Source organism: Contarinia nasturtii, unplaced genomic scaffold, assembly GCF_009176525.2.
Source record: "Contarinia nasturtii isolate CC-2019 unplaced genomic scaffold, AAFC_CNas_1.1 Cnas_scaffold_1182, whole genome shotgun sequence".
Lineage (NCBI taxonomy): Eukaryota > Metazoa > Arthropoda > Insecta > Diptera > Cecidomyiidae > Contarinia > Contarinia nasturtii.
Window position 1 is genome coordinate 1,928,714 of NW_022198526.1, and position 26,870 is coordinate 1,955,583.

General features: G+C 33.4%; 1 protein-coding gene across 15 annotated transcripts in view; it reads right to left on the reverse strand.

Moving 5' to 3' along the window:
- LOC116344873 (neurobeachin) overlaps window positions 1–26,870 on the reverse strand; it is a 143,171-nt gene that overhangs the window by 12,721 nt on the left and 103,580 nt on the right. For 8 of the 15 annotated variants that reach the window (XM_031773697.1, XM_031773699.1, XM_031773695.1 and 5 more), the window contains 18 exons: window positions 19,107–19,233; window positions 14,364–14,464; window positions 14,179–14,274; window positions 13,123–13,244; window positions 12,029–12,155; window positions 11,397–11,516; window positions 10,522–10,668; window positions 9,596–9,892; window positions 8,229–8,369; window positions 6,731–6,870; window positions 6,421–6,490; window positions 6,171–6,314; window positions 3,632–3,884; window positions 3,208–3,541; window positions 2,782–2,972; window positions 2,381–2,615; window positions 2,009–2,090; window positions 11–1,700 (listed from right to left, as the gene is read on the reverse strand). In XM_031773697.1, coding sequence (XP_031629557.1) covers window positions 11–1,700; window positions 2,009–2,090; window positions 2,381–2,615; window positions 2,782–2,972; window positions 3,208–3,541; window positions 3,632–3,884; window positions 6,171–6,314; window positions 6,421–6,490; window positions 6,731–6,870; window positions 8,229–8,369; window positions 9,596–9,892; window positions 10,522–10,668; window positions 11,397–11,516; window positions 12,029–12,155; window positions 13,123–13,244; window positions 14,179–14,274; window positions 14,364–14,464; window positions 19,107–19,233 — 4,417 coding nt within the window. The remainder of the gene's footprint in view (window positions 1–10; window positions 1,701–2,008; window positions 2,091–2,380; window positions 2,616–2,781; window positions 2,973–3,207; window positions 3,542–3,631; window positions 3,885–6,170; window positions 6,315–6,420; window positions 6,491–6,730; window positions 6,871–8,228; window positions 8,370–9,595; window positions 9,893–10,521; window positions 10,669–11,396; window positions 11,517–12,028; window positions 12,156–13,122; window positions 13,245–14,178; window positions 14,275–14,363; window positions 14,465–19,106; window positions 19,234–26,870) is intronic. The other 7 variants (XM_031773702.1, XM_031773709.1, XM_031773700.1 and 4 more) reach the window with 3 other exon arrangements.

A 26,870-nucleotide genomic window follows, 5' to 3' on the forward strand; every position in this document is an offset into this window, starting at 1 on the left:
AACAACTTACCGAAATGATTGTTTTCAACTTGTGTACTTGTGCTAATCGATGTGCCTTGTGATCGATTTGGTTTGTTGTTTCGATTGTCGTTCGTTTGGGCGGTGTTGTCATCGCTATTGTCTGGCTTTTCGGTTGTGGTTGCCGGTGTAAATTTGGCACTATTTATCTGCTCGCCATTTGATGATTCACTTGCAGCATCTGAGATGATTGTCTCATTCGCTGCTTTATTCGGTGTAATATCTTCCTCATTATTGTTATCATCATTATCGATAATGGCTTCGCTCTCGCTCTCAACACATTTATCGACAATTTCGTTGACAATACCTTTGATTATCTCTTCGTTTGTTTCTTCGGTCATCGCTTCATTTGTTGGTGCATTCAGTGTGCTCACAATTTCGGTAGTTTGAGTAATTGTGTCATCGACAATTATCGCATTATCATTGTTATCGTTTGTGGTTACTTCGGAACTATTATTGTTGATGTTATCAATTATGGACATATTCACATCATTATCACATGCGCCAACATTGTCTGTGACGGTTTGATTTACGCAATTTTCAATCACATCGTTCACAATAGTCGTGACGATGTCTTTTATTTCATCGGTTTCTGTATTTGTAGACGTCGTTTTTTCAATCGGAATATTTGCATTGTCTTCAATGTCATCATTCAAAATATTATTGGTTTCACCTATTGCTGCATTCGATACCGCTAGTTCAGTCTTTTGATTTTCATTTTGTAGCTCAAATGATTCACTGCTCGGTGATATAGTTAAGTGTTCGACATTTTGCTGTTCGGTTTGATTTACTTTCGCATCCGTTTCGGTATTCGGTGAATCCGTATCATTTTCACTATCACGTTTCACTTTTCGTTCAATATTTCGTACACCTTTCACCACCTCACTAACAGCATGCTCGATTTCTTCATCTTTTATAACTGGCGATGATGTGCTTTCCGTTTCGTCCAAATGTTGATGGTTTTCATCCAATGACCGCTTGCAATCATCCAGTAAATGTTCGCTTTTCGTCAATATCTCCTCAACAATTTCGTCGACAATTTCTTTTGAATTCGCTTCGTTCATATCGTAGCTATCGATTTCAAGTGTTTTGCGTAGTGCATTTAAGTCGGATGTGCTACCATCACCATTCGCATTAACTTGTTTGGTTGATGTATTCGTAGTGTCATCATCATCATCATCACCAAATGCGTGCTCCGAATCACCATTACAAACAATCGATTGTCCCGTTAACTGTTCATTATACACTTGTGAAATACTTGAAATTGATTGCATTGGCTTATTTGATTCATTGGAATTAAAAATTTGAGCTGATGGCTCTTTGGCTGTGTCTGTGCTATTCGATAGATTCATTTCATCTTGATTCGAACTCTCCTCACACACACACTTTACATTCTCCAAACCAACCACATCAACATCATCAGTTTGTTCGCTTTTACTAACTTTATACGGTTGTTCCGATTGTGATTCATTTGCTAGTGGGTTGGTAATTGCTTTATCGTTTGATACTTGACCATTTTTCGTTGAATTCTCAGTTGATTGGTCATGATCACGATCCCAACCGCTTATCGTACTTATTGGATGTGCTCGTCTTAGTGCTGGGTCGGTTATATTGTCGGTTCTATGTCTCTCATAATGCTCATACATTTGAGCAAATTGAAGCTTGAATTCTTCATACGAAACCTATTCAGGGAAAAAAAGAAAAAAGTACACAATAAAAAAAGAACATTTAGAGACGTTATTTGAAGACGATAATGAAAGATATTATTATTTCACAGACCCAAATACAATGCGTATTTAAATGAAGGTTCTCATTACGCATAATGGCATATTCGACAGAAATATTTTTGAAATATGACCTTCACAATGCTTTGAAGTCAAACTTTTTTCTACATTTCTATTTTGCTCAAGATTCTTTGTTCATTTGAAAAGTATGCGTCTGAATTTGAGACAAATTAAAATCATTAAAAAATAAAAAAAAATGTACTCACCTTTGAATGAACGATTGCTAGTGTGTCGACCCACACTCTCCAGCCACCATATTCGTGTTTGATTGCGTGATGTAAAAGCATCCTTCATTTTGTAAATGTGCACACGTTAAAATGATTACGATGTGTGTTGAATCGGTCATTTTGGATAAAAACAGAAACATAAAACATTCATTAGTATGGGACTAACCATTTTCAAAAGTAGTGACAATTACATAAACTAAACGGTAAAACATTTATGAGAGAAAAAAATAACATTCAGGACATTGCATATTAGTTTCACAAAGAGTGAATGAGCCGTAGACTCATAACTGAAGCTTTTTTCAGTTTAATTAAAAGAAATGGATTTTTCAAATAGAGTCTCCATCAACTTACCTGAATAAAGAGTAAACCATATCGGATATTTTTTGTTCTTCACTATTCTTGGGGTGAATGTAAGCCATGGCAATAAGCCATTCTTGCCACACAGACATTTGCAGTACGGTACGTCGATTTTCACGATTGTTATTGCATAGCAACGTCATATCGGATAAGAATAGTTTTTTCACTTCAAGCAACTGCTCGGTTTGTTTTGATTGTCGAATAAGTGTGGCGACTACTTTCAGGATCACTGTTGACGATAGAAAAATTAAATTAATTAAATTTCCTTGAGAGTTGTTCGTGTCTCTCTCTGATGGTGTGTATGTGCTATGAGAGTTCGAACAGTAAGTTTAACCAACGTACCGGCGTTACAAAACACAAAATAGACTATATAAATAATAGTGAAACGTCCTTACTTGGGTTTTCGAGACGGAAATGGCTTTCTGGCTCTGGATGTCTTGTGTATAAAACTTGCTGCGAGATGTGCTCCGTCATGATTTCATAAATGACATTATATGTGGGCAACGACAGTGATTCTTCGTAGAGTAGCAATCGTTCAGCCAGTAGTGTGTACAAATTATGCGGTGACATTACATCATATTTTCTTCTATTGCCGCCACCGCACAATTTCAATTCAAAAGATGGGCGCAGAGATTGATAAAAGCAGAGGAAAGGAAGTTAATTTGATAAATGCGGAAAGTATGTACTTAATTAAAGTGAATGATAGCTCTTCGCTCTTTATAATTAATCATATAATTGTGGTTTTGTAGAGTAAGATAGACCCTTTAGTAAGATTGACACTATGGCAACAATAACAAAAACAAAAGCTCTGAATCACTTACTTGTGTGTGCTACGTGACAAGAAGAATCCCAATAGTTTTAGCGCTTGCAATCGGATTAATTGACTTTCGGCTCCCAGCAATTTGAATATGCTTCGAACACCTTGTTTAACATCGAAGGCCGGTACCATTGAGCTCGGATGCTCCGACATCAAAGATATCAACATTTGAAGTACATCGTGTAAGTTTTCGTCTTCGTGCATTGTGGTTAAATAATTTAAAATGCTCTGCAACTCATCCTCTTTCACACCATTGCCAATCATAATGAGTTGCTTCAGAAATAGCAAAATGTACGCTCGAATAGTGAGGATATCTTTTTGTGCTGGACGTGGACCATCTGCATAATAAAAGACAGACAAAACATTTCAATTTTGCACTTTCAAAACTTCACTCATTCTCTGTCTGTAAGAAAGAAAAAACAATTTACCTAATCCTTTTGGTACGATTCCGCTTTTTGCTCGTGGGTTCACAACCCAATAGTAAAATTTAAGCGTGTGAACGGTTTGAAGAACAGTACTGACGCGACGCACATTGCTGTAGATTTGGGTGTCGCTCAAAAATTCGGTGGCCAAATACGAATAGAGACGTGCTTGTACATTTGCCGGTGTATAGATCCACAGCGATGGATTAAAGAGCACATGATCCAGCAGCTGCCACGTTAAAAATGAAAAACAGAAAAGCTACTCTTAGACGTGTATATACTGTTCTGCTACAAGCCATCGTTTAAAAGGCATGCAGCAAGAACAACAACCAAGCAAAACGATAAACTTTGGATTTTTCCGTCATTCTCAAAAATCCCAATCCAAGCCAACTCATGAGAAAATTAATATAATTTAGTCACGAAGGAAGCACTCGTTCCTCCCTCGGACCATGAGAGAAAACGAAACTCAAGAATCAGGAAAAGTGTAAAGACAACAAAAATTATTGTTAAAACATAATATCATTAAATTGAAAATTGAAACTTGAAACCAGGTGAATAGTGCCGAGAGTACGAAATTTAACCAAAGACCTTTTAACGCAAGAATGAATTGAACTGAAACAACGACGAAATTATAAATAATCGCTCCAATTTTACGTCATTCCGAATGATATAAAAGAATATAAGAACGAAAATTGATTGGAAATTATAATTATTTCCTGATTTTTTAATGAAAATATAAAAAAACGGTAGCATCTGCTATAGCATTTCATAAAATGAACAAAGAACAGCCAATTATTATTTAACGTATGTATATTTAGTTGTTGGTGTCGCAAAAAAATTGACAACCATGCAATCGCAATAGCAGCAAAACACAAAAAACGTCGGGTCAAAATATTCAAAATAATTAAATTCTTTTCTTCTAAACTAATATATAATCATTAAAGAAACACCACAATCATGCCAATTGAACAACTAAACGGGAATTTTGAACAAATTTCGCTTTTTGTAAGTATTAATAGAAAAAAAAAAGTTTAAAAAAAACACCATCAAGTGTATTTGTACATATGAATTTGTTTTAAAATCGAATTTTATGATTAAAAAACTATACACTTGATATGAAAAATTGCTCGTTTTCATATTTTTCCATCGAAAATAACAGAAAGAATAAAAAAACTAACTGCCAACATAATTTCCATTACCAAATATATTCGTGCACATAATGTTTCGAAAAGGAACAAATAACATTTCAATAATATATATATAGATAAATAGAGATAAAAGATAGAAGAGAAATATATAAGATATAAGATAGATTTGAAAACAACCATAAACTCAACACCAAACAGAAACAAACGGAAATATTAACACGTCGAGACGAATGTAACACATGGAACATGTATAAATGTACCTCTATCTAAACTTCATTCTCATTTTTTTGTATTTTGCATATGTAGCTCATTTGCGCGTCGAAAACTTTTCATGGGTTGCAAATGGGCATTGACAAAATTGAATTTTGTTTTAAATTCTCATAAATAATTCTCGACGAAAAATGATGCAGATAAATAGATTCGCAGTGGAATTGTAACACATGAGGCAAGAAAATGAATTGAAATGTGTGTGTGTGTGTGTGTGTCGTTAACTGCAATATATTGTTCTCGCATCAGATGGAAACTCTTTAACCCGAATATTGTTGCTAGGGATTAGATTATGACATCTTATGTAACTGTGTGTCACAAAAAACACTGTTTTGCTACATTCATGTGACAGTAAAGCGAAATGTAAACAAAGTTTTGAAATAAATTCTCATGTAGTATTTTGCTCCTTTTGAAATCCAGTCGATTCAATAAATGTGTTAGAAGTATTGCAAACGACTGTGTGAAGAGATTAACTCCATAAAAAGTAAATGGTGAAGAAAATGTGCCACCACGTTTTATTTGAATATTGTCCGCGTGGAAGTTTTTGTGATTGGTTCTATTCGCTATTCGGGTCGCTTTTGTGTGTTTGGTAAATAAAATTTATAAAATGGAATGGCACATGAGAAAAGCGTGAAACGTGGATTCCATTGTTAGGCTGATAAAAACACTGTACGTCTTGTTCAAAAGTGAAAGACTTTTGCCAATTTGATTGTGATGGGAATCGAAGTAAAATTCAATGTGGCTCTCGTGAGCATCAAAATTCGTAGCACTCACAGTCGTGCAGATTGTAAACATAAAAAAATCCATGGTGTATTTGTTCTTGTTTATTGACGCATTTCGAATTAAAAGCAACATCAACAAATTTCAATTGTCTGAACAATGCTTTCATCGAATTGAAAAAGCGGAATAAAACGATTAGGGAAATGGTGTTGTGAGAGATACCATTAACAACGTACAAAACACAATTGATATTGTATTTCCACGCGACGCGTGAATTTCACAATGATTTCAATAATAATTTGTGAACAATTCTTGAATGAGGATGTCAATGTTTCCATTTCACTGCCCTCCCATTTGATTCTTTCGTTTTCGAATTAAAATTTGTTGTTGATTCAACATTGTTTACTTACTTGTTTTAGCAACAAATCGCTGTTCGCCGACAGACAGGTCACCAGATATTTTGTTAAACTTAAGAACGAGCTAAGTACATCGAGTGTCAAGTGTTCACGCGATGATCTTTGTAACATGAACGATATAACAAGGAATCCACGATTCTATTATGATAAAGAAAGAAACAAAACATACAAACACAAATATATATATCAAATCAAATCAATTTGATTTGTTTCGCTTTTTATTTTTTTATTGTAAATAATTTACCTGTATCATGTGCTGCTGCACGGTTTGTGAACTTTCAACTAACTCACATATAAAGCCTAGTAATTTGGAGCTGGAATCGTTGCAAACGGATCGCACGGCAACAGAGAGAGCGTGAGATAGAACAAGGGTAGATAATGCAGGTATGATAATATCCGTGTGACGTATACAGTGGCCGCAATCAAATGAAGACAAAAGATATGCGTGTAGCCATGATGAGAAAAGGCATTGAAACAAATAAAAAACATAAATGGATCAGTTGAAGCGAAAATCCCATTACAAAGAATTATTTTGGCTTTATATATCAATTTACCATAATGCTGGATCTCGTTTTATATCACTACAACCATCGTATGGCATATCCAGTTGTGAAAATAATGGAAAAAGGACTTGTATCCCCCCGATAGAATTTAAAGTACTATGAATTGAATGTGTTACGATAGCCTTAACGTCCTGTAAAATAGAAAGAAAAAACGGAGATGAAATATCTCTTCGTTCACATGGCCCATTATGGTGTGGGTACATAAGAAAAATCGAACAATTTCGAGCTGTTTGAAGGCAAACAATGGTCCAAGCACCAGCACAACACACAAATAAACGCAAGAGAAAAGAGTCCACATCGAATCGAATAAATATATAAAATAAAATGTTGAAATAGTAAAGTCAAATGTGTTTAACGGACACATAGAATTGTTGGATTTGGGGTAAATACGTTTATCGACCATATCGAATGATGTAAATGTGCACGTAATACTAGTAAATGAGACTATCGTTGGAAAAATCAATTTCACTTATTTCGATTGGATTGGAAGAGATTTGAAATCGACTCCGATACACTTTCATTGTTCACGGAAATAATTATTGAAATATTCCGTTCGATATTTTTTGGACATTTTTCATTTCGAGAAACTTGTGATTCTATTCAAATCAATTTATTTGCCGAATTTGAGGAATTTTTGTTACTGATTAAATTTTGGTATGCCAGAGAAAATAGGTATTATAGAGAGGAACATCCAGATCGGCTATTTGAAAGCATTCGACTGGAACCATGAAAATAACGTCATTAAAACATCCTGTTTTGAACAAATCGCACCGGTTTTTGAACAGATTTAATTCGACTAATTCGAAAGCAATCATTTACAAAACAATTTTAAATTGATTACGTTGCTTTAGATAATAATCGTTCGTTGAATGTTAGTAGTAGTAGTACTATGTACCATGCTGAATGCTCATCTCTCCAAAACAAGCGTGCACGTGTAATAAAACAGAAGAAAATGTGTCACAGATGGACATGTTGTATATTGACTCCTTGTCAAAGTAAACGCAATACCATAGAAAAATGTCCATCCAATACTCTGCCATTCATGTGTAACAAGATCTAAACAACGTGCTAAACGTGTTGGAATAAAAATGGTACTTTGTCTCATTTCTCATTTTCTTGGATGTGTGTGTGTGTGCGTGACGATAATAAATGATCGTAATTAATTAAACGTAATTCAACATCAAACACTTTGTCATTATGAACAGCGACCAAAGGTTGACACCTCCACATTGTGTACGCACACATGAAAAACGAGTATTTCGCTCCATTGTGCTTCCACATTTTTTTTTTTGTCATCATCACGCGCCCCATAAGTACAGCAATCTGATACCATTTTCAGTTATAATTTGAACATTTAAGTGAAGATACGCTGTGAAAAACAAGGCGGACTAAAAAATGCTAAAGACTGAACGCAACCATCTCGAGCAGAAGACAAACAAGGGTAGTTTTTGTTTTCTTAAAAAAATAGCAATCAATCAAAACACCTTACCTGTAACATCAAAGCATGTGGCGTATGCACGAAATATGAAACGTTTCCTTTTGGAGCAGACTGCAAACACAGTTGGCCATCGGTTGCTACTGGATTGTACATAAATACAATTGCGCTTGATAGCTTTCCGTCATAAAGAACCTGAACATTTTTTGTATTAACCATCATCAACGTAAGCGTAAACAAAGTGACACAAAAAAAAAACAAAGAAAAAAGATAATGAAATCATCTGACGAAGCACTTGATGCATATTAAAATGTCATATTTTATTTTCGGCTTCAATTATGCTGCAAATCAATTTATTCTATCAATTTCGACGTTTTTATGCCATTTTTTCAGCCTATTTTGATATTTTTGAACATTAAAACCTTTTTTATACCTCAATATCGGTCACAAAGATACCTATGTACTTAACATTTGTGAAAAGTGTAAACGTGCAAAAAAAAATATTGGAAAAATTATTCCCAGTAACATGCAATTCAATTAATTAAAATTTATTCGAAATATCATAATACTATGGTTTTTTACCAACGATACTACGAAAATATAAAGGAAAAAAACTTTGAATGAGTTAAAAACGAAGTGTCATGTCGCATGGTTTATGCTTTCAAACAGAAATATTGTAAAGTTTTGAAATAAATAATTTTTATGATAAAAATACTATTTATTAGTACATGAATGAGAAATACCAATTATGATTCGTATAGGTTTTGTACTGAAAATACAAAGCTTTGATATGTACATAACAGGGAATACCTTTGGTGGTGTAATGGTCTAGAAAATTACATTTTTTCGATCGATTTAAATCATTTCGTCGTTCCTCCAAAGAATGAACCGATCATTTATCAATGTGAACAAAATGCAATATGCATCTTTTCTACCCGTATACGCTTAAAAATAAATATTTCATATGTTACCCTTCATGCGGAAAGCAATTATCGTGAATCACCGAACTTCAACTAAATAAAATCAATCAACTAAAGATTTATTGCAATTCTTACTTTAAAGAAGAGAACAATTTTTTTAACAACATTCTATAAAATCTGTAAGAGGATGCAACAAATATGAATCTCTTTTCAGGAAATAACTCTACACTTTTGGGAATCAAAGCAGCAATCAATACTACAATATTTTCAAAAAGATTACTACGTAATAATACAATCGGTATAAATGAGAGAATTATGCAAATAAAATGCACAACAAATCAATAAAAATTAAGGTAAAATACGATTCGAAAATAATAATACTCAAACAAAAGCCAAATCGAAATTAATAAAATACATTGCATTAATGAATGGATCGAAAATAGAATATAAACTGAAAAGAATCATAAATTAAAGAAAAAAAAACAAAAAAAGCATGCTTACGGATGCAAAACAATGTTCATCAATAGCAGAATTATTGGCATTAAGGCTACTAGGTGTAGTAGCAGTAGGTGCCACACTGGCCTCCGTTAATGGTATAGCAGCTATGTTCGGCAAAAATGCATTAAGTGCGGCAATCGATGATAAATCGGTGCTACTATCGATCACCTCACCAGTTATAGACGTCGAACATGAAGCGGTTGAAGGTAATGGTTCAGCGCTAGAAGCTGTTGCAACACTCACCCTTTTATGATTGTCCGGTAAATTAAGGTAGCACTCGTTGTCGAATCGAAATTGGGACTAGCGTATTTGGGTATTATTAGCGGTATTTTTTTTTTTATTAAATGTTCAGTTAACGTCATCATTATGTGTCGATTTTTATTGGTGCGTTGTGCGTGCGAATTTGTATTTATAGTCAATTTTGATGACGTTCATTTTATTGTATTGTGTTTTTTTATATTTGATTTTATTATTCATTTGTTCAGTTTTTTTTTTGTGATGTGCATCAATATTTTGATTTTTATTCGGTTGGTTGAAAATATGAATATTATTTTTTTTATTGCATTGATTTGTTTATAAGTTCGTTTGGTGCAGCGCAAATAATGAGATGTTCGTGTGTGCGTTTCAACAGAAAAAGAAAAGAGGAAAAAAACACAATTTTTTTTGGTTGTTTAAATTACAAATTATAAATTGATTGGTCATTTGTGTTTTTTTCATATGAAATAAATGTATTGCATTCAATTAAATCCTTTTCAAATGGAATTTAATTGCCGTTATCAAATTGATTTTTGTAAACAGAATTTTACAATGATGAAAAAAAACACCAACGTCGCCAATATTATATTTGCGTTGCTGAATTGTGATAAGAATTGTCAAAAAACAGTACGTCTACGCAACTCGGTTTGATTGCGTATTTATATTTTAATTACCTTGTAACCGGGACCTAGTCGATGCATTGCGCAAATTTGTTGTGTTGTTAACGCTTCGCTAAATAAATAAATTGCTGCCATTTGACCGCAGAATACACGTTCCTCATCCAATTCAGGTGTTGCACCAATATAACATTTATCAAATGGCTGAAAATTATCAACATTTATATGGTCAGTACAAATATTCAATTATTCCCATCTATGAATCACATCACTTGAGTTGCAAAAAAATGACAACCTGTCAACGTTTTATGTTAATAATTGGAAAAGATTGTATTTCATAACGAAGAAAAACTATTAACATTAGTCAACCAATTCTCTTTACTTAAAATCCTGTTTTGATGATGAAAAGCACAGAGTTAAAGTAAATTGTTCTTTTCACAAGCCATAGTCCTTCCAGTATCGGAAGTCATAAAAGCAGTTGACATTCAACGTCAAGATACTATGCGTCGTTTCAGTACAGTAAACTGATGATTATATTGAAAATGGAACAACTCCTTTTGATAAAAATAAAAGCTCATCTACATTTATCCTTTCTATATAATTGAATATCCAGATGTAAAAATGCAAAGAGATCCTATTCCTTTTGATGGCTAACTGAATTCTCCTGAAGTTTATAGTTGAATGATCATAATGTGCACCATAGTAAGTGCTACCGAACACACTAACATATTCAAGGCGAGAGAACAGTTGAGCTATTCATCAAGTGCAAAGCAGGAAAGTTATGAGAGAAAAAGGCGCGGTTTTAATAATATGAAAGGCGCAATTGTCTGTTGCTTTGTAGTTTAAATCTCAAGTTTTACGTCAGTAATTACGCACTCGTTTATTTGATGTTGAATGTGAAATGAATCATTTTATTGCATAATCATACTTACATCATTAGCCGAAACGAACCACGCCATTTCCGTACTTGATGCTAATTGACCATTAACGAGGCACTTTATTTCACTTTTAGTCCATCGATTGTATATATAAACAATGGCTATCATATACCACTGTTGATAGCAAAAGAGAAGCAGAAAAAGAAACACACACAGAGAGAGAGAGAGAGAGACAGAAACGATTAATGACACTAGCACATGCTACGGTGTAACGTTAGAAAATGAATGAGAAAAGTGATCCCCATAATTTCGAGAATGCATTTCGTACACGATTTGTTGAACAATCTCATAGACGAATCTCACATGGAAACGATTGTTTGCGCAATAGATTTCCAATTTCATTCCAGTCAAATAGACAGGCCAAATTGACTGTCAGGATCGCGACATATTTTTTAGATTGAAAACTCACAGTGTGAGGGTGATTTCAATTTAAAAAAAGAAAAAGAAAAAAAGAGAAGCGATCTGAATAAGGTTGCCAGTTGTTACTTCCGTTAGTTTGACAGTGGAAGTCATTTCGGGCGGCAAAGCCAGTGCGTTCGAATTAAATTCAAAACAGCGCACTTAAAATGCATTCAAGATATTACGTGTCACAGTGGCGTGAATGTTAAAACGATATGATACTTTACCTTTCTGGGCTGGAATTCGTATTTAACACAGTGTTGAAAGCCTTTGCCTTTTACTTTCATCGACGTCAATACTAAACAATTTCCAACAAAGTGGGCTGTATATCCAACGCCTTTGGATGTTTTGAAACTTTTTGGTTTGAACAACAGACGAAAAAAAACAAACGTGGCACGGAATCGGCGACCAAAGATAGATGGATGAGAAAAAAACAACATTGAAAAAAATGCAACGCAATTTCAAATAAATTAAGTTAGACTGGAACAACAGGGCTAGAGGTGTTGAAAATGAAAATTACATAGTTTTTTTTGTTTCGGTTGTTTTTTTCTTCGGATTGCATATATCCACTCGCATTGCAAGTGGTGCAAATGCGAGCAACGGTTTTCATTTCACTTCGTCATTTATTTTTAATTCACCGGAGTGAAGGCGCAACGGCCACTTTGCCACACAGCTGTAAATTCTGCTGTGTTTTTTTTTGTGCTGTGAGGAAAAATGTAACTGAAATACAAAACCAAGTCAGCTGCCTGAAATCCCCGAGCAAAATTTTTGTACATGGTCAAAAAGAAAATATTTCGTGTGATGTAAAAGTTGTTTGCTTCGACGAGTAAGCAAGAGTTTTTAATTAAAAAATCGCTTCCATGGTTTTTTTCTTTCTCGGTACAAAACGAGGAAGTGTTATTTTCTACAGAACACAACTTTTATGCAAATGGAAATTGGTTTTTGACAAACTTTGACTCGTTTGACCTACAATAATCAGAATCACTAGTAGTTACAAATGGCATTTGCAAGTCATGAAATTGAATTTTTTTTTCGTTCGCGATAAACGCGTTTCGCAGATTGGGCGCTATATAGTTTATGACAAAAACTCCATAATCAAGTGAATGGAAAGTTGATTGGATATCTTCTCTTTGGAATATTTAGTAGGTTTTTTTTTCTTCTTTGTTCATGAGTAGCACGTTTTGTAAAGGGGGTTTACAATTTCAATCTTACACTGAAATGTACATATATGCAATCAAATGCCCGAAACCAGAAAAAAACACACTATGCAATTGGAATGTTTTTCCGTTGTATTCTCTTTCAATTCATTCCATTTTCTCACCAGTATAAATACGGTTTCTCTCGTTCGATGTTGACGGAATTGATGGGGTCCAGTCGAAACCACGTTGTGAACGTAAAGCCATTTTCATACGGCCATTTCGCTAGCGGTGGCAACACAACACCCTGAAAAGAAAAATGAATGCAAATGAAACGGAGAAAAAAAGTTAACGTATTTTTGCGCATTTTTTTCCCCAATGCTTGTTGTTGAACTTTTGATTGGACATCAAATACCGATCTTTTGCCAGTGATTGATTAAAAGGCAAAATGGGCATTTTTAGCAAATGGATTTTGGATCAATTTTCAAACCAAAGCACCAAGTTGCATGAAGCTCGACCTTTGTAGCATTGAATTTAAGTTCAAAAGTCAAAATGAACACTTTTGAAATATAAATGGAATGCCAATATGAATATATTCAACTATTTTTCGATTTTGACTAAAGTTACAGATGTTCGGATTACGCCATTGAAATGCAATAAACAATTGTTTGTCAAGTTATCTGTTACAAATAATATCAATCATTTTAAGGATATCAGCTGATTGAATCAGAAAAGTCAATATGTAATGCATTGTGATGAATTTATCATTGAGAAATTATATCAACCTGGATGGCATAACATTTCAGTAGCAATCAAAATCTGTAGTGCTATTCAATAAATAAAATGCGATATCGAACTAACAATAATATCAGGTGCAATATATATTTTGATTGAACGTAACCATGCCCTTTTTATTATTTGATATTCGATGAAAAATATGGAGTTTTCCATTTTTACGATCGATAAAATACATGTTGTTGGCACGATATTTTTTAATATATTTTTTTAAGTGTGAATATAAATAATATGCAAAAAATCGCAAATGGACTGTGCATTCAAAATTAGCATATGAAGTATTTATTGCTTGCAATTTATGCAAAATCCGTGAAAGCATTTGAAATCGTTGTAAATGGGATGGTTGATTCCAGCAATAACAACATCAAAAATAGAATTAAAATGCAATGGGTCTGTTTAAAAATCGCTCTCTATTTAATTCACAATACAGTAAAACAGTGACTCACCGATCCCTTGCGCCCAGGAAAACTAAAAAACACATCTGGTCCATTTCGATGAGGCATCTGACGCAAAACGTTTAGTAATTTGGCTGAATGACGCGGCTGTGAAGGTAATTTGGTTGAAAATAAAATTATCGCTGCACCGAGCACAAATATCGACAGATTATGATAAATGAATCGAACAAACTCACCCATTTCCCGTTCATAGCTTTCATTGCGCCGAATAATAATTTAAGCTCTTTCACTGTTATGCTATAACTTGCCAACACTCCCAACATTTCAATCAGTAAATCTGCAACAAAAAAAGTTCATTCATTTCACTTTATTTATAGTTTTATAAATTGATTTTTGTAATATAAAATATTTGCTAATCGATGTAAGTTAATAGAACCTATTAAGGTCATGTGCATATTAAAAATACATTAATCGTATAGTTTTTTTATGACGCCTACAATCCTCCGCCAATCGGTCGTACAGTGTATTCTCACGTTGACCAATACAATTACATAATGATTCTTATTTTAAAACATGATAAAAAACGGAAGCTTCGAATTAAAGTAAATGTTCGTAACCGCATGTGCCCGGGATGATTTCCACTTACTTCCGAAATATAAATATTTCGGTGCAAACACACCACATCGATCTAAATGAACACCAACAAAAAATACTCGGTTACTTACTCGGTTTTTAAAAGTATTTATATGTATGCTTTAATTCCACCCAACCGAAAGCAAAATTACGATGAATATGGCAAGTGATTACATAGAGACAAGTAATGAAAATACTTTCGCATGCGAATTATTTGAAGAGTTTGTTATTCAAATGAGAATATTTTACACATGTCTACATTTTTTTTGGGTTTATATTAAATTTAGATCCAGTTTCCATGGTAGTACAAACTCAGTGTAATTGAAAAATGAGATTTGCGTCATGCAATTGAAATCGTTTGCATGAAAATTAATTCACTTGCTTTGCATTATATGCGAACATCCGTTTGTTTATACCAAGAGAAATGAAAAATAAAAATTATAATAAGAAAATAAAAATCACAATATATTATTGATGCTTCCGGTAAAAATTTGTGTTCTTCAAATGTTTCCCATCTATGCGGAAGGTTCACATTGGGGGGAATCAATTTTTTTAGCCTACGTCTTTCTGTCTATTGATATATTTCATATGTACACATCAGTCTCAGATGCTATCATTTTTATTTCGTCGACTTTTTTTCTGTTCATGTGATATGTTAGGGTCTCATCTCAACAACAACAGCAACAACAATATATATATATCTATTTTCCATAATTTGAAGTGAATGCGTATGGTTGGCATCTTTCGTCACATATTTATTCCATTAGTCGTATCACCATGAATGAAATATGTAAGGGCAAACGTGCTCTGGCATATAGCGGAACATGTCGTCTCGGAAAACTTTTGTTCGAATGTGCGATATCGAAGAAAAAACGGCAATCGCACATGCCAACATAAACGGAATCGAAATGAAATACTGAGTGATGTTGTTGTCACATAAAATTTCCTAGATTTATAGTTGTTCTTCTCTTTCATTCTTCTTTCACCATTTTTACGTTATAGAAAAGTTCGAATCACGGCCGCATGCAGATTGATTTGCAAACCGAAAATGAAGGCAAGAAATATGTTGCCGATATTAGAAATGTGTATACACAACATCGAAGGCAAAAAAATTCATCAGAATTTTCCAAAAATTCGAGATGTATTACGAATAAATTGATAGAGGGAGGGAAATGTGTAACATACTGATCGAGTTAGATGATAGTAGGAATATTTTGCACATGTTCAACTGTAATTTGTATATTTTAAATGTATATCGGTATGAGATAAATTAAATTTCGCATCTCTCGTATATATCACACGTCCTATGCAGTAACATCCTTGTGAAAATCGATTTCGATCAATGTCATTTTTGTCGTCGTCTAAATTTTTCAGGATTTTGTATCATGCACATGAAATATCACGTTATCACACTTCAACAGCCGAAAAATCGCAACTGTCAGAAGAGCACCAAAATTATTACGCCGTCTATAGGCCATAAAAGACACTTTAATAGCATTCTTATAGCCAATAATAGCTGAAAAATGATTGGTGCTTGCCGCCACACACATTCTGGGACCATTTCTGATGGTGTATTTAGATCATCGGAACAATAAACTATTCATTACAATATGATACTCTAATAATGGCATTTGAAAATGTAAAAAATGTGAGGCGTCAAAGACTGCTGGCGAACACAATGGTGTATTCAGGTGTTTTTCCAATAATTTATCCATCGACATAATATGAAAGCATGCATCGAAACACTATATCAGTTGTTCACAATTGCGTTTTCAAGCATTTTTTTCACGACATTTTTATGATACACATTCGATATGCAAAAAAAATGTATACCAACAGCAATTTTATGCATTGAAGTGTATGATTTTATTCGAGATGAGTTAAATTTATCCGTTTTACAACGAGTAAATTCACAGGATATTCAAACATGTTCAGTTTAAAATTAAAATGTGTATACGGTAAGATGGGAAATAGTGCAATGTGCTGCAAAATCATCATATCTCACATGGAACAAATCAATTTTACGCGTTTATGCCTTCTCGAACAATGGCAACATCATTTGAAACTTTACCTAGCTCAACATGTATAACGAACGGAAAAAACTCTCTGGAAAATATTCATACTATTCAAATATCATTCCTAACAAACACTTCAATTGTGATGAAAAACTGCGATGGAACTGTGAATTTCATTAAGAATTGCAAATCAGCTGGACTCATTCTCTATAGATGGTTATTTTATTGAATGCAATGCATTACTTTTCTAAGTCGAAATATAAGCTTCGAAATAGTCTATCGTGCAGTTGAAGTATATAGTTAAAAAATATCGATATGAACGATTGAATTTATCCGAAACAGTAAATTGATATTTTAATTATGAATATTTCATATCATTTTAGAGAAAATACCGAAAAATATAAATACAATAATAACATTCGACGGGTTTTTATACTATCAACGAGAATTAATTATTTTGATTTCGATTCCATGATAACTTTATAATTAACTGATGAAAACGATACATTCAGCTCTCAGCCATATTACCATTTTATGTCAATTTTTTTTCGTCAATCAGTTTTATATTTGTGTTTAAGTATAATATTTTATTCATGATAATACGTCGAATATAAATAAAAATAACATAAGCATTTTTTTTCTCAGCGACCAAAAGCATTAATTACAGATAACATTTCAAAAGTTTTTATTCATGTTTGTAATGAATAAAACATAAATTCGAAATCAACTAAAAATTAATTTGGAACAAATTTTAAATTCCAACATTTTTCACAGAAATGTGCGAATGGCTGACACCATTGAACAGCAAAATTTGCTGAGAATACATACACGAGGTTCATGATTTTGGGAAAATGAATTTAATATGGTGTTTTTAACATTGTTTTTGCAATGGTATAACTGTTCTCTTTGAAGTGAAGCAAATGAATGAAACGGAATAAAGGTGCCTTTTCCTTCGCAACAGTAGCATTTTTGTCACATTTCAAATGGTGCAGAATAACATTTTATATTTTGAAATGCACTGTGACTGGATATATACAAAGTATATAAACGCATCGCTAGTTATAGAAATATGTTTCATTCTATGTTTTCAAAAAGTGCATATGCGGGAGAAAAAAAAGAGTTAAAGATCGCAAAGGGAGAATGTACTTGTCACACAGAATCATTTGGAGAATTACATTTGAAACCATGTGTGTACTATGTACGGACATGTGACGTTGAAAACAAACAACAAAAAGTATTTGATGAAAATGGGAAAACAGGAAAAGAGGATGCGAAAGTCTACGTAATGAGTTCACAAAACACATAGATATATATTCCTATGAAGCATGAAACAGTGGAGAATGAAGATAAATGTGTTTGGTGCATTCAGACGCAGTGGCAAAAACTGGGTCTATTAGTGTTGTTGTTTGTATGGGAGCAAGAGAGGGTGAAACCGAAAGAACTTTTTCATCAAGCGCATTTCCACAGTGAGAACAAACGACTCGATGTGTCATATGAGAGTCAGGTACTCGCTTGAAAAAATTATTATTGCCCGCTCCTCTGATTCATTTGTAAATCATTTGCGAAAAATGTGAATAGATATATTATAGAATGCGATGCTGCGAATAATGGCTAATGGCTGGTTGTACGAAAACAAAATTCCCTGTGACAGACAAAGCGCGAGCGGGAGCGGGAGTGTGTGTGTGTGTATTTTTGATATATTCAAGCACCAACCTATCCATGTTTTGTTCTCCATTTCTCTCTGACAATTTTACAAAAAGGTAATTTTCACTCTATGTATTTCACATTTTATGAAAACGCTTATTGTTAATTCAATGCAATATGCACATCAAATGCTACTGCGTAAGCAAATTTTTGAACAGGTTTTGCTCTCGTTTCCATTATTTCACGTTAAAATAGCTTCATAAAATAGATTTATCACATTTTTTGATATAGACAAAGACACGTGCAACTACGGAGAGTACTAATTTTAATGAGATCAACTATTCACATTTGAAATGTCATTTTAATTGCAACCCCGTGATTTATTTTTCAGCATGATTTCACCAAGCGGTATTGAAGCGGTTTTTATGACTCAAATGAATTATTTGTCATCGGTTACGTATAGTATACGCAATTATTCATTAAGTTGGAAATGAGCTACACAAAACATTGCATTAACCTTTAAATGTGTTATTAAATCAATGTGAGATTGGGCGAATATGCATTTAGATTGCATTGCATGAGCTTTTACATTTAAATTAATACAAATGAACATTTCAAACATTTAAAGAAACATCATTGCATAACGACGTTTGACAACAAAAATCAAGCACACATTTTCATACTCACCAGCAACAACAGTTTCGGCACGTTGCAGTCGCATTAAAACGTGTTCAATTAATCCTACATCGGTGCACGCCTGTAAATTACGTACACTTTTACGTAATATCGCTATAAATACGCTCCATATTTCCGCCTGAAAATAAACAAACACATCTTTTATTTATTATTACACAAAAACACATTTTCGATGTAGCAATTTATTTTGATGAAAATCCCCACAGCCCGAACAATTATCATTATACCTTTTTTCTCCAATTTTATCAAACTACTTTTAAACCAAAAAATATACAAAGCGATTAAAATCAGTGTGCAGTGTGCCATGTCAACAAAGTTTTTCAAAAAGAAACTATCTAGAAATTCGTTATTTGAAGAAAGGACCAGCACCGACATGACTATGTAATAGTTTTTTTTTTCGTCTGTCAGTTAGATAAATTTAAATCAACTTTTTATAAAGTTTTATACGCATAGTATTTTTTCGGTAATAAGTGGAAATTTTGTAGATTTTTTTCCAAATTTCTAAAGCGCTTTCCACACCAACCACTAACTAAACTATGCAACTCAAACTAAAAGTTTTTGGAACAATCTTTAATACAGGTGACATTTTGACAAAAAGTTTATTTATCACATGGATGTTTTGTAGCAAGCTGAAATTCCCTGCAAATCCATTCAACATCATTGAATCACCGCTACACACAATTTGATGAATGAGCAGTATGAAAACAAGTATAACTGACATGAAAAGAACAACTTGATATATATTTTGTGAAGTTGAAAACAAATCTATATGCAAACTATTCATGGAAAAATCTAAAGTTTATCTAAAAATAATTCTCATTTAATGAAAAAAGTACTTTTTCCATTTTGCATGTATAACAAAACGAGTTTAAGCATGTATCTATTTTGTACACCGATTTATTCCGACAAGAGTCATGCCTCTTAAGCAACTTTTGTTGTCGACTTTATTTTCAAGCATTTCATTTATTTTACTTTCGTCATTGTTATGAATTGTGCGAATAGTCTAGTGTCTCTCTTGTTTTTATTCCATGTAAATATGTTCGCTGTGTTCAGTCTGAAAGTTTCGTGTGTGCATAGTTTTCAGCACTGTAATTTCTGTGTTAATTTCTTTTGTGAAATAATGAAATTTTCGAGAGTGAAGCAATCTGCAGAATATCTTACAAACTTGAAAAACGATGCTGCACAAAAGCGTTCATTATGACAACATATGCATGGAATGTATCCGCCGTGCAGTGTACGGTGAAGTGCTGTGTATTATGTAGTTGCATTATTTTCTCTATTGGAAACGTAACTTACGGAAAATTTAAAATATTAAAGCAACAAAGTGAGCACTTCTCTATGGCCCCATTCACAGCGCAGATGTATAACAAATAATAATAATAATAATTTTTAGAGCCACAATTCAGCTCTTCAGAGAGCAGCGTTCTTTTTTTATTGTATATCTTCGTAGCATCCTTCTGATACATATGCTTCTGTACAAACGGGCAGTTTTCAGTTTAATTTCCCAACGGAATCGTATTGTTTTGTGCAAAATAATTTTCCATTTCGAAATGAAGTTTTCGCATTCAATTTGTTTCGCTTTACAAGTTAGGTGAAACGTCAATACGCAGTTGAGCATCACCGATGAATGAAAAAAGGCGAGCTTATATCATAGTAACATTGGTAAAATAAGGTAAAAGAGACGGCTTTCACATGCGCTGCTAGAAATGAGCTCGTTTATGAAACATTTTCAAATTCATTTCAATCAAAAGTAAATTGAACTTCGTTGATGTTATGTGTGTAATCGATATCAAACATCATGTATGACTTATGCTGACTGTACTCCGTAAAAATCAGACAATAAAATATACATTTACAACCTCATCAATAATAAAGTCTTGCCAACAGTCACTTAACTTATTTGCGGGTGGTATGAGTAAGTTATGGGCTCTAAGTGATGAGTATGACCGACATCGAGAGTTTGCAAAAAAGATTAGCTTCTAAAAAAAGACTTTTACTTCTTTGGTCGATCGCCCGCAAGAGCCGAAATCCGCAATATCAAACTTGAGAAAAGTTTTTGCTGCTAACAGACAGCCAGATTGATATAAATCCAAAAATCTTTTCCTGAAGTCAATTTTACTTGTATTTTTGGAAATAGAAAACCATTTTTCGGTTGGAGCACATAAATTTCATTTCAATTTGAAACAAAACACGGAGAATAGGATTCTGGCCATTGAAACCCACTTCAGTTTAAGTGTATTTGCATCTCTTATGGATTGCCATTTCATTCAATTAAGTGAACGACATCTTGGAATTTAGCATTTGAATAAAAGAGTAATGCAACCAGAAAACGATTCGTCTATTTGCCATTGGAATGGCAGTTTTGTACACAACATTAATGATTTTAAACAATGGATATTGCAAAATATGCACACAAACACACTACTTATACTCTCGATTTGTTAGTTGAAATGATTCAAATAAGACCGTATTACTTGAAGTTTCAACATCTTTTTTTCTTCTTCTCAAAAACAAAGCTTCAAGTGTATAATAATAACATTATGTTGAAGGACATAACCAAAACAACATAAATTGTGCCACAACATTGTTAGCTAAGCCAAATGGTTTATGTTCATTTTGTTCTATACTTGTTTATCTTTGTTGTTATTGTTATTCTCGCAGTTCATCCGAATTTCATTTGTCAATTTATCAGCCACGCAATTCACGTTTTTAAAATGAACAAAATGAAGACACGACGAAATTGAAGGGAATATGCGGCTTAAAGCATTTTTCACCACAAATCACTGGCGAATATTGAACGTGAAGTTTGAACGTGCACAGTAGTGACTAAAATACAAGAGTTAGTATTAGAAAAGTTTGCAATCTACGAGTGATTTGGCTGAAATGAGGGAAATATTTCAAACCAACCTATTTAGAAAATAAGATTTGGCCAACTTTACGTTTTCGTCATTTCCATCAATTTCATTACATTGTTCGTATTTTTTTTCTCTACAATTTAGACCATAACATCTTTTGAAGAAAAGAAGACAAAATACAGAAATGCGGCATTTTCAGGTCATCCATTATCAAATTAACAATAGACAGAGTCAGTATAGGTCCAATTTGCTTTCTTTTCACCGAATTTATCCTCATCAGAATCGAATTTATCACTCTCGGTAGATAAAAAAAAGCATCCAAAGCAGGTGTACGTAGATTCACATTAAGAAGATAAATAAATCGTAAAATGGCAAATGAAATCACCACCCACGCAATTCTTCTTGACGCCAGAATTAATATCGCTGAGATCTCTCACTTTTTATGACTTAGCAAATAAAATCAAATACATAGCCACACAACAAACCCACAATTACAGTGGGCGGAAATATCAGACATTTTCTTCACATCGACACACACACACACTGTTTGACGAATGAACTGATTTTATGCTTCTTGCTTTTTCTCTCTCTCGTGCTCTCCTTACTGCGAAGAAGTTCAGTTCACTTTTATTGTCGAGTATTTTATCCCAGAGCTTAGTTTGTTTTTCGAACACAGAAGTGTTAACATTATTGTTAGCGCATCATACTGAATTATCTAAAAAAGTTTAAATGAGCAAACTTTTTTTTGGGTAAACTTAAATATTTTGGAAAACATTGTAAACTTGTAAACTTTACATTGTTCATAGTATGAAATCGTGTAACAAATACACAAGTTACCATCTGAATTCCAATTATTTATTTTGTTAGATGTTTAATGTTCTATTTTCGCACTCTACTCGCTTTACTTGTGGATTATGTACAATATAAAATAATGTTTGTACGTATTAAATCATGTTCGTAAAATTTCCAAAATAATTCTCGGCTGTCAATGTAAACAATAAAGAAAGGAGCTGTTGTGTCTCTTTACAGATACGAATAGAATTCAAAGGCGAATATAGAAGTGGTGAAAGTAGCGAGAGTGCCTTCTTTCAAAAATATTCCTGTTTGTAATTTTTTTCTCCTATGTTTGTGTTTTCAAGTCCTTTGGGGTCTAATGTTTTTGTTATTCTTCTATCATCTCCAAACAACAAATCATAGTATTCAAGTACCAAATGTGAAAGTTCGAGTAGATTCTTCCAACATAAAAAGATCGTTGAAAATTAATTAGGGTTTTTTTCGTTGAATCCATTGCTATCATTGTTCCCTCCGCCAAATGATGACCCGTCAACCGTTTTATTTCTCGTTATGTGATGTTGTGTACATCAAGCGAATGAATGTTAGACGAAACAACTTGAAGTCTAGGAAAATGAAATAGGCAAACAAGCTTTTCATTCTTTTCAGTGAACGCCGCCATAATGCGAAGGGTCATAGAAGAGTGCCTAATTTATATTTGAATTGCTTCTTAGTCTTTAACCTCGTTTCGACAACAATGAAAATGATCAATTTTTTTCCATCATTCTTATGTCCGTTTGTTGTTATTCAAGTATCACACAACCTTTTTCGTCGTATATATTTTAGCTTGAATTTTTCCCTTTTTTGAAAGAAGATTGGACTGTTGTTTTCAAAAAGAAATCGAAAATTATGTGGGATTTACAAAATGTTAAGAAAAAGGTTCGACTCTGAGGTTGAAAATGCCAAAATACAATGGAATGAAGCCAAAACAACATGGAATAAAAACGCAATTATTTCCAATGCCAAAGAATACCTATTCGATGTGAATAAAAAAAATGGTTTTTGTATTGTGGTGATTTTGTGAGTAGGACAATGACAAAAAATTGTCCAGATTTATTTTCTATGAAGCCTGCAAATCCAAAAAATATGAAAAACAACATGTTTTATTCAGTATGGTTATAATAATAATCGACAATAATACTACGAACGGCATTTCGTTTATATTATCAATGTAACGCTGGACGAATGGAACATGAAATTCGATTGAAATTACATTTGTTCCACTGTGCTGGATAAATGTGTGAATGTTTTGCTGCGCATTTTCGATATATGTTACTTCTGTTAAGTCACGCAACATAATGACATTCAAACGCACACACTGTAACGGTTTCGCAACAAATGTTCCCATAAATATACACATTTAACAAATGTGCGTTTCGGTTTTATTAGATTTTAGCGATTGATTGCTATCTATATAACTCGCATTTCAGTTAACTGGGATGTGCTGCTTCTGGTGTTGTTATTTGCGCTTAAGTAAAATGCGAACGATATGTTGTTCGACATCACTATTATCAGAAGCCGTACCATGTGCGTACACGTATGTGCGTATTTTTTGCAATCCAAAATGGATTCGCTTACGTTTTGCTGTCGCTGCCATCAGCGTCATCTTCCACCATCCTGGCGTTATTTGTACGCTGATTTATCGTAATTGTATTTCATTATGTTTCACGGATAATCAATGTAGGTAATCAATGTAGATAATCATAATTTATGTGCATGTTGCTCTCTCTCTCTCTCTCTCTTTCAATCTTCGCCCCTCTTCGTCCCGCACATCGTTTCAAAACTCGATTATTATTATGTGCTTTTGAAATACACTCACCAATTTTACCATGTTCGAATTGAATTCGCGCGTGAATTAACAACGCTATATATGTGTATGAAATCACAGATTCAGACAAACGATTAAAGAGGCTCTTATTTCAGCATAACATTCTGTTTGAGCAACACTTGAGACGCAGTCTAAATTAGTGCGGCTAAAAAATCTGCTCTTCCATACAGCGCTCATGCACTGAAGTTTGATTTAATGAGATGTAATGCTTAAGATGCTCCAATCTACTGAGTGAGTAATGCGTAACGTATGAGTTCCATACGGAAACTTATTAAATTGCAATTTAACATTGCAAAGAGACTTTACCATCTCGAAGTTGAAATGAAAGATATCGAAATAGGTCGGATCAAAATTGAAGACAGTTCAAGGACCCTACACCGCATTCAGCCATATCCACTTTATTCGCGTGTTGAACAAAAACCGAGAATCTAAGATGATGTCGGGAAAATTATACCATTTATTTCCTTAAATTTTCAATTTTCCATCGAAACGAAAATATGACGAATGGAAACACATTATCAACGTTATATAAACGCATCAACACTGGCATTAAGCGCTTCGCTTATATTTATAAATAAAAAATAGCAGCATTGGGGGGAAATCATTTCGTTTCGAAGATTCGACCTCAATTGAAATGTATATTTTGCATGAAATCGACATTTCCGGTAGTGAGATAAAAATCAAATTATCACGCGAAAAACATTTCATATGACACATTTTGGCGTGAATTCAAAAAAGCACATCCCGCTTTTTAAAAAGAATATGATATCACAATTTGCGTGCCATATCATTTTTAACAACATGGTTTCAACGTGGTTCTTTTGTAACGGGCTGTTCAATCAACAACGTAAATCAATATATATACATATTTACCGAATTTTAATGCATGGAATTGCTTCATGTACAAATTCGTCCCCGATGCTTATCAGTGGTTAAGGTTGCAAACATACCTCAATATGGGTGGATTGCAGTTACGAGTTTTAGTTTTTTTTTCGTATTTCACATTTTCGAAATATTCGATGTGGGATTCATCAACCAAACCGAATGCGGTTTTATTTTGCTTTGAGCAATTTGTTCGAAATTTTGTTACGTTACAGTAATCATTCTATGGAACATATATACAATATTGCAGGGGTTGAATTAACCTGGATATTTTTTTGTATATGTATAGCTTATATGCAGCATAAGCTACATTTGTTTGTATCCCCACGCTCCAATAAAAGAAAAATATTTTCCCCATTCAACAACATTCGTGCAAGTACTTAGGAATGGCACCAAATGGAGCTAATTTATATTTGCAATAGTAATAAATTTGTGCTTTCGACTTTAACCATAACGACTTTAAATGACATTTTCCATTGATGTTGACAGCCAATTTCCAATTGAAAATTCTCTCCGCTCGGAGAAAATCTATATGCAATGCACAACACTTAACCATCTTGTAATTACCGCCAACACTTATTGCGCTGTGATTTCGTATGGTAAAAGTTTTCAGTTTCAGTAATATGAAGTGAAAAGAAGGAGTATTTCAATCGGTAATAATGAATGCTATTTACAAGTTTAACACTACTGCTATCAGCGATATAAGTGTTTTTGCAAAGTTCAAGCACAGCAGAAAGATACGTTCTTATGTAAAATGTTTGTATTCTGACCCATTGTGAGTAGACGAAATTGGGCAATTTTAGCAACAGACACAATGACTTTCAATCATTTTTTTCACAAGGTTTTTAAAAAGAATCAAGACTCAACAGGACCAGCTTACACACAACATTTCGATGGCAAAATGTGGAAAAAGCAGTGTTGTGTTTGTAAACCGAATGACTCTGACACTGACTCACAATTGATATGGTTCGTTGACTGAATCAATGATCCGCACACTTTCCGCTATAATTCTCTATTTGTATTCATGCTTTGGTTTCACAACATTACACTAGTGATAGTACTATTGGTTTTAATACAAAAGATATTGCGGGAAGTTTGTATCAACGTGTAAATGATTCGAATTTGAATCTTTGTAAAAACCGAACCTTTTCAACTGATCCTCACAATGTGTACCTTTATTTATTTAATATTAATTTCCGTGAGAAAAAAATCGTCGCATTGATTGTATGAATAGAAATTGAGACTTAAATGCTTGGTTTTTTTTTCGTCTAACACTCGTACATTTTTGGATTCAAGGGTAAGTCTCTACTAGTTGATAGAGCTTCGGTTCAATGAAGTGAAAAATCAAATGGTACTCAT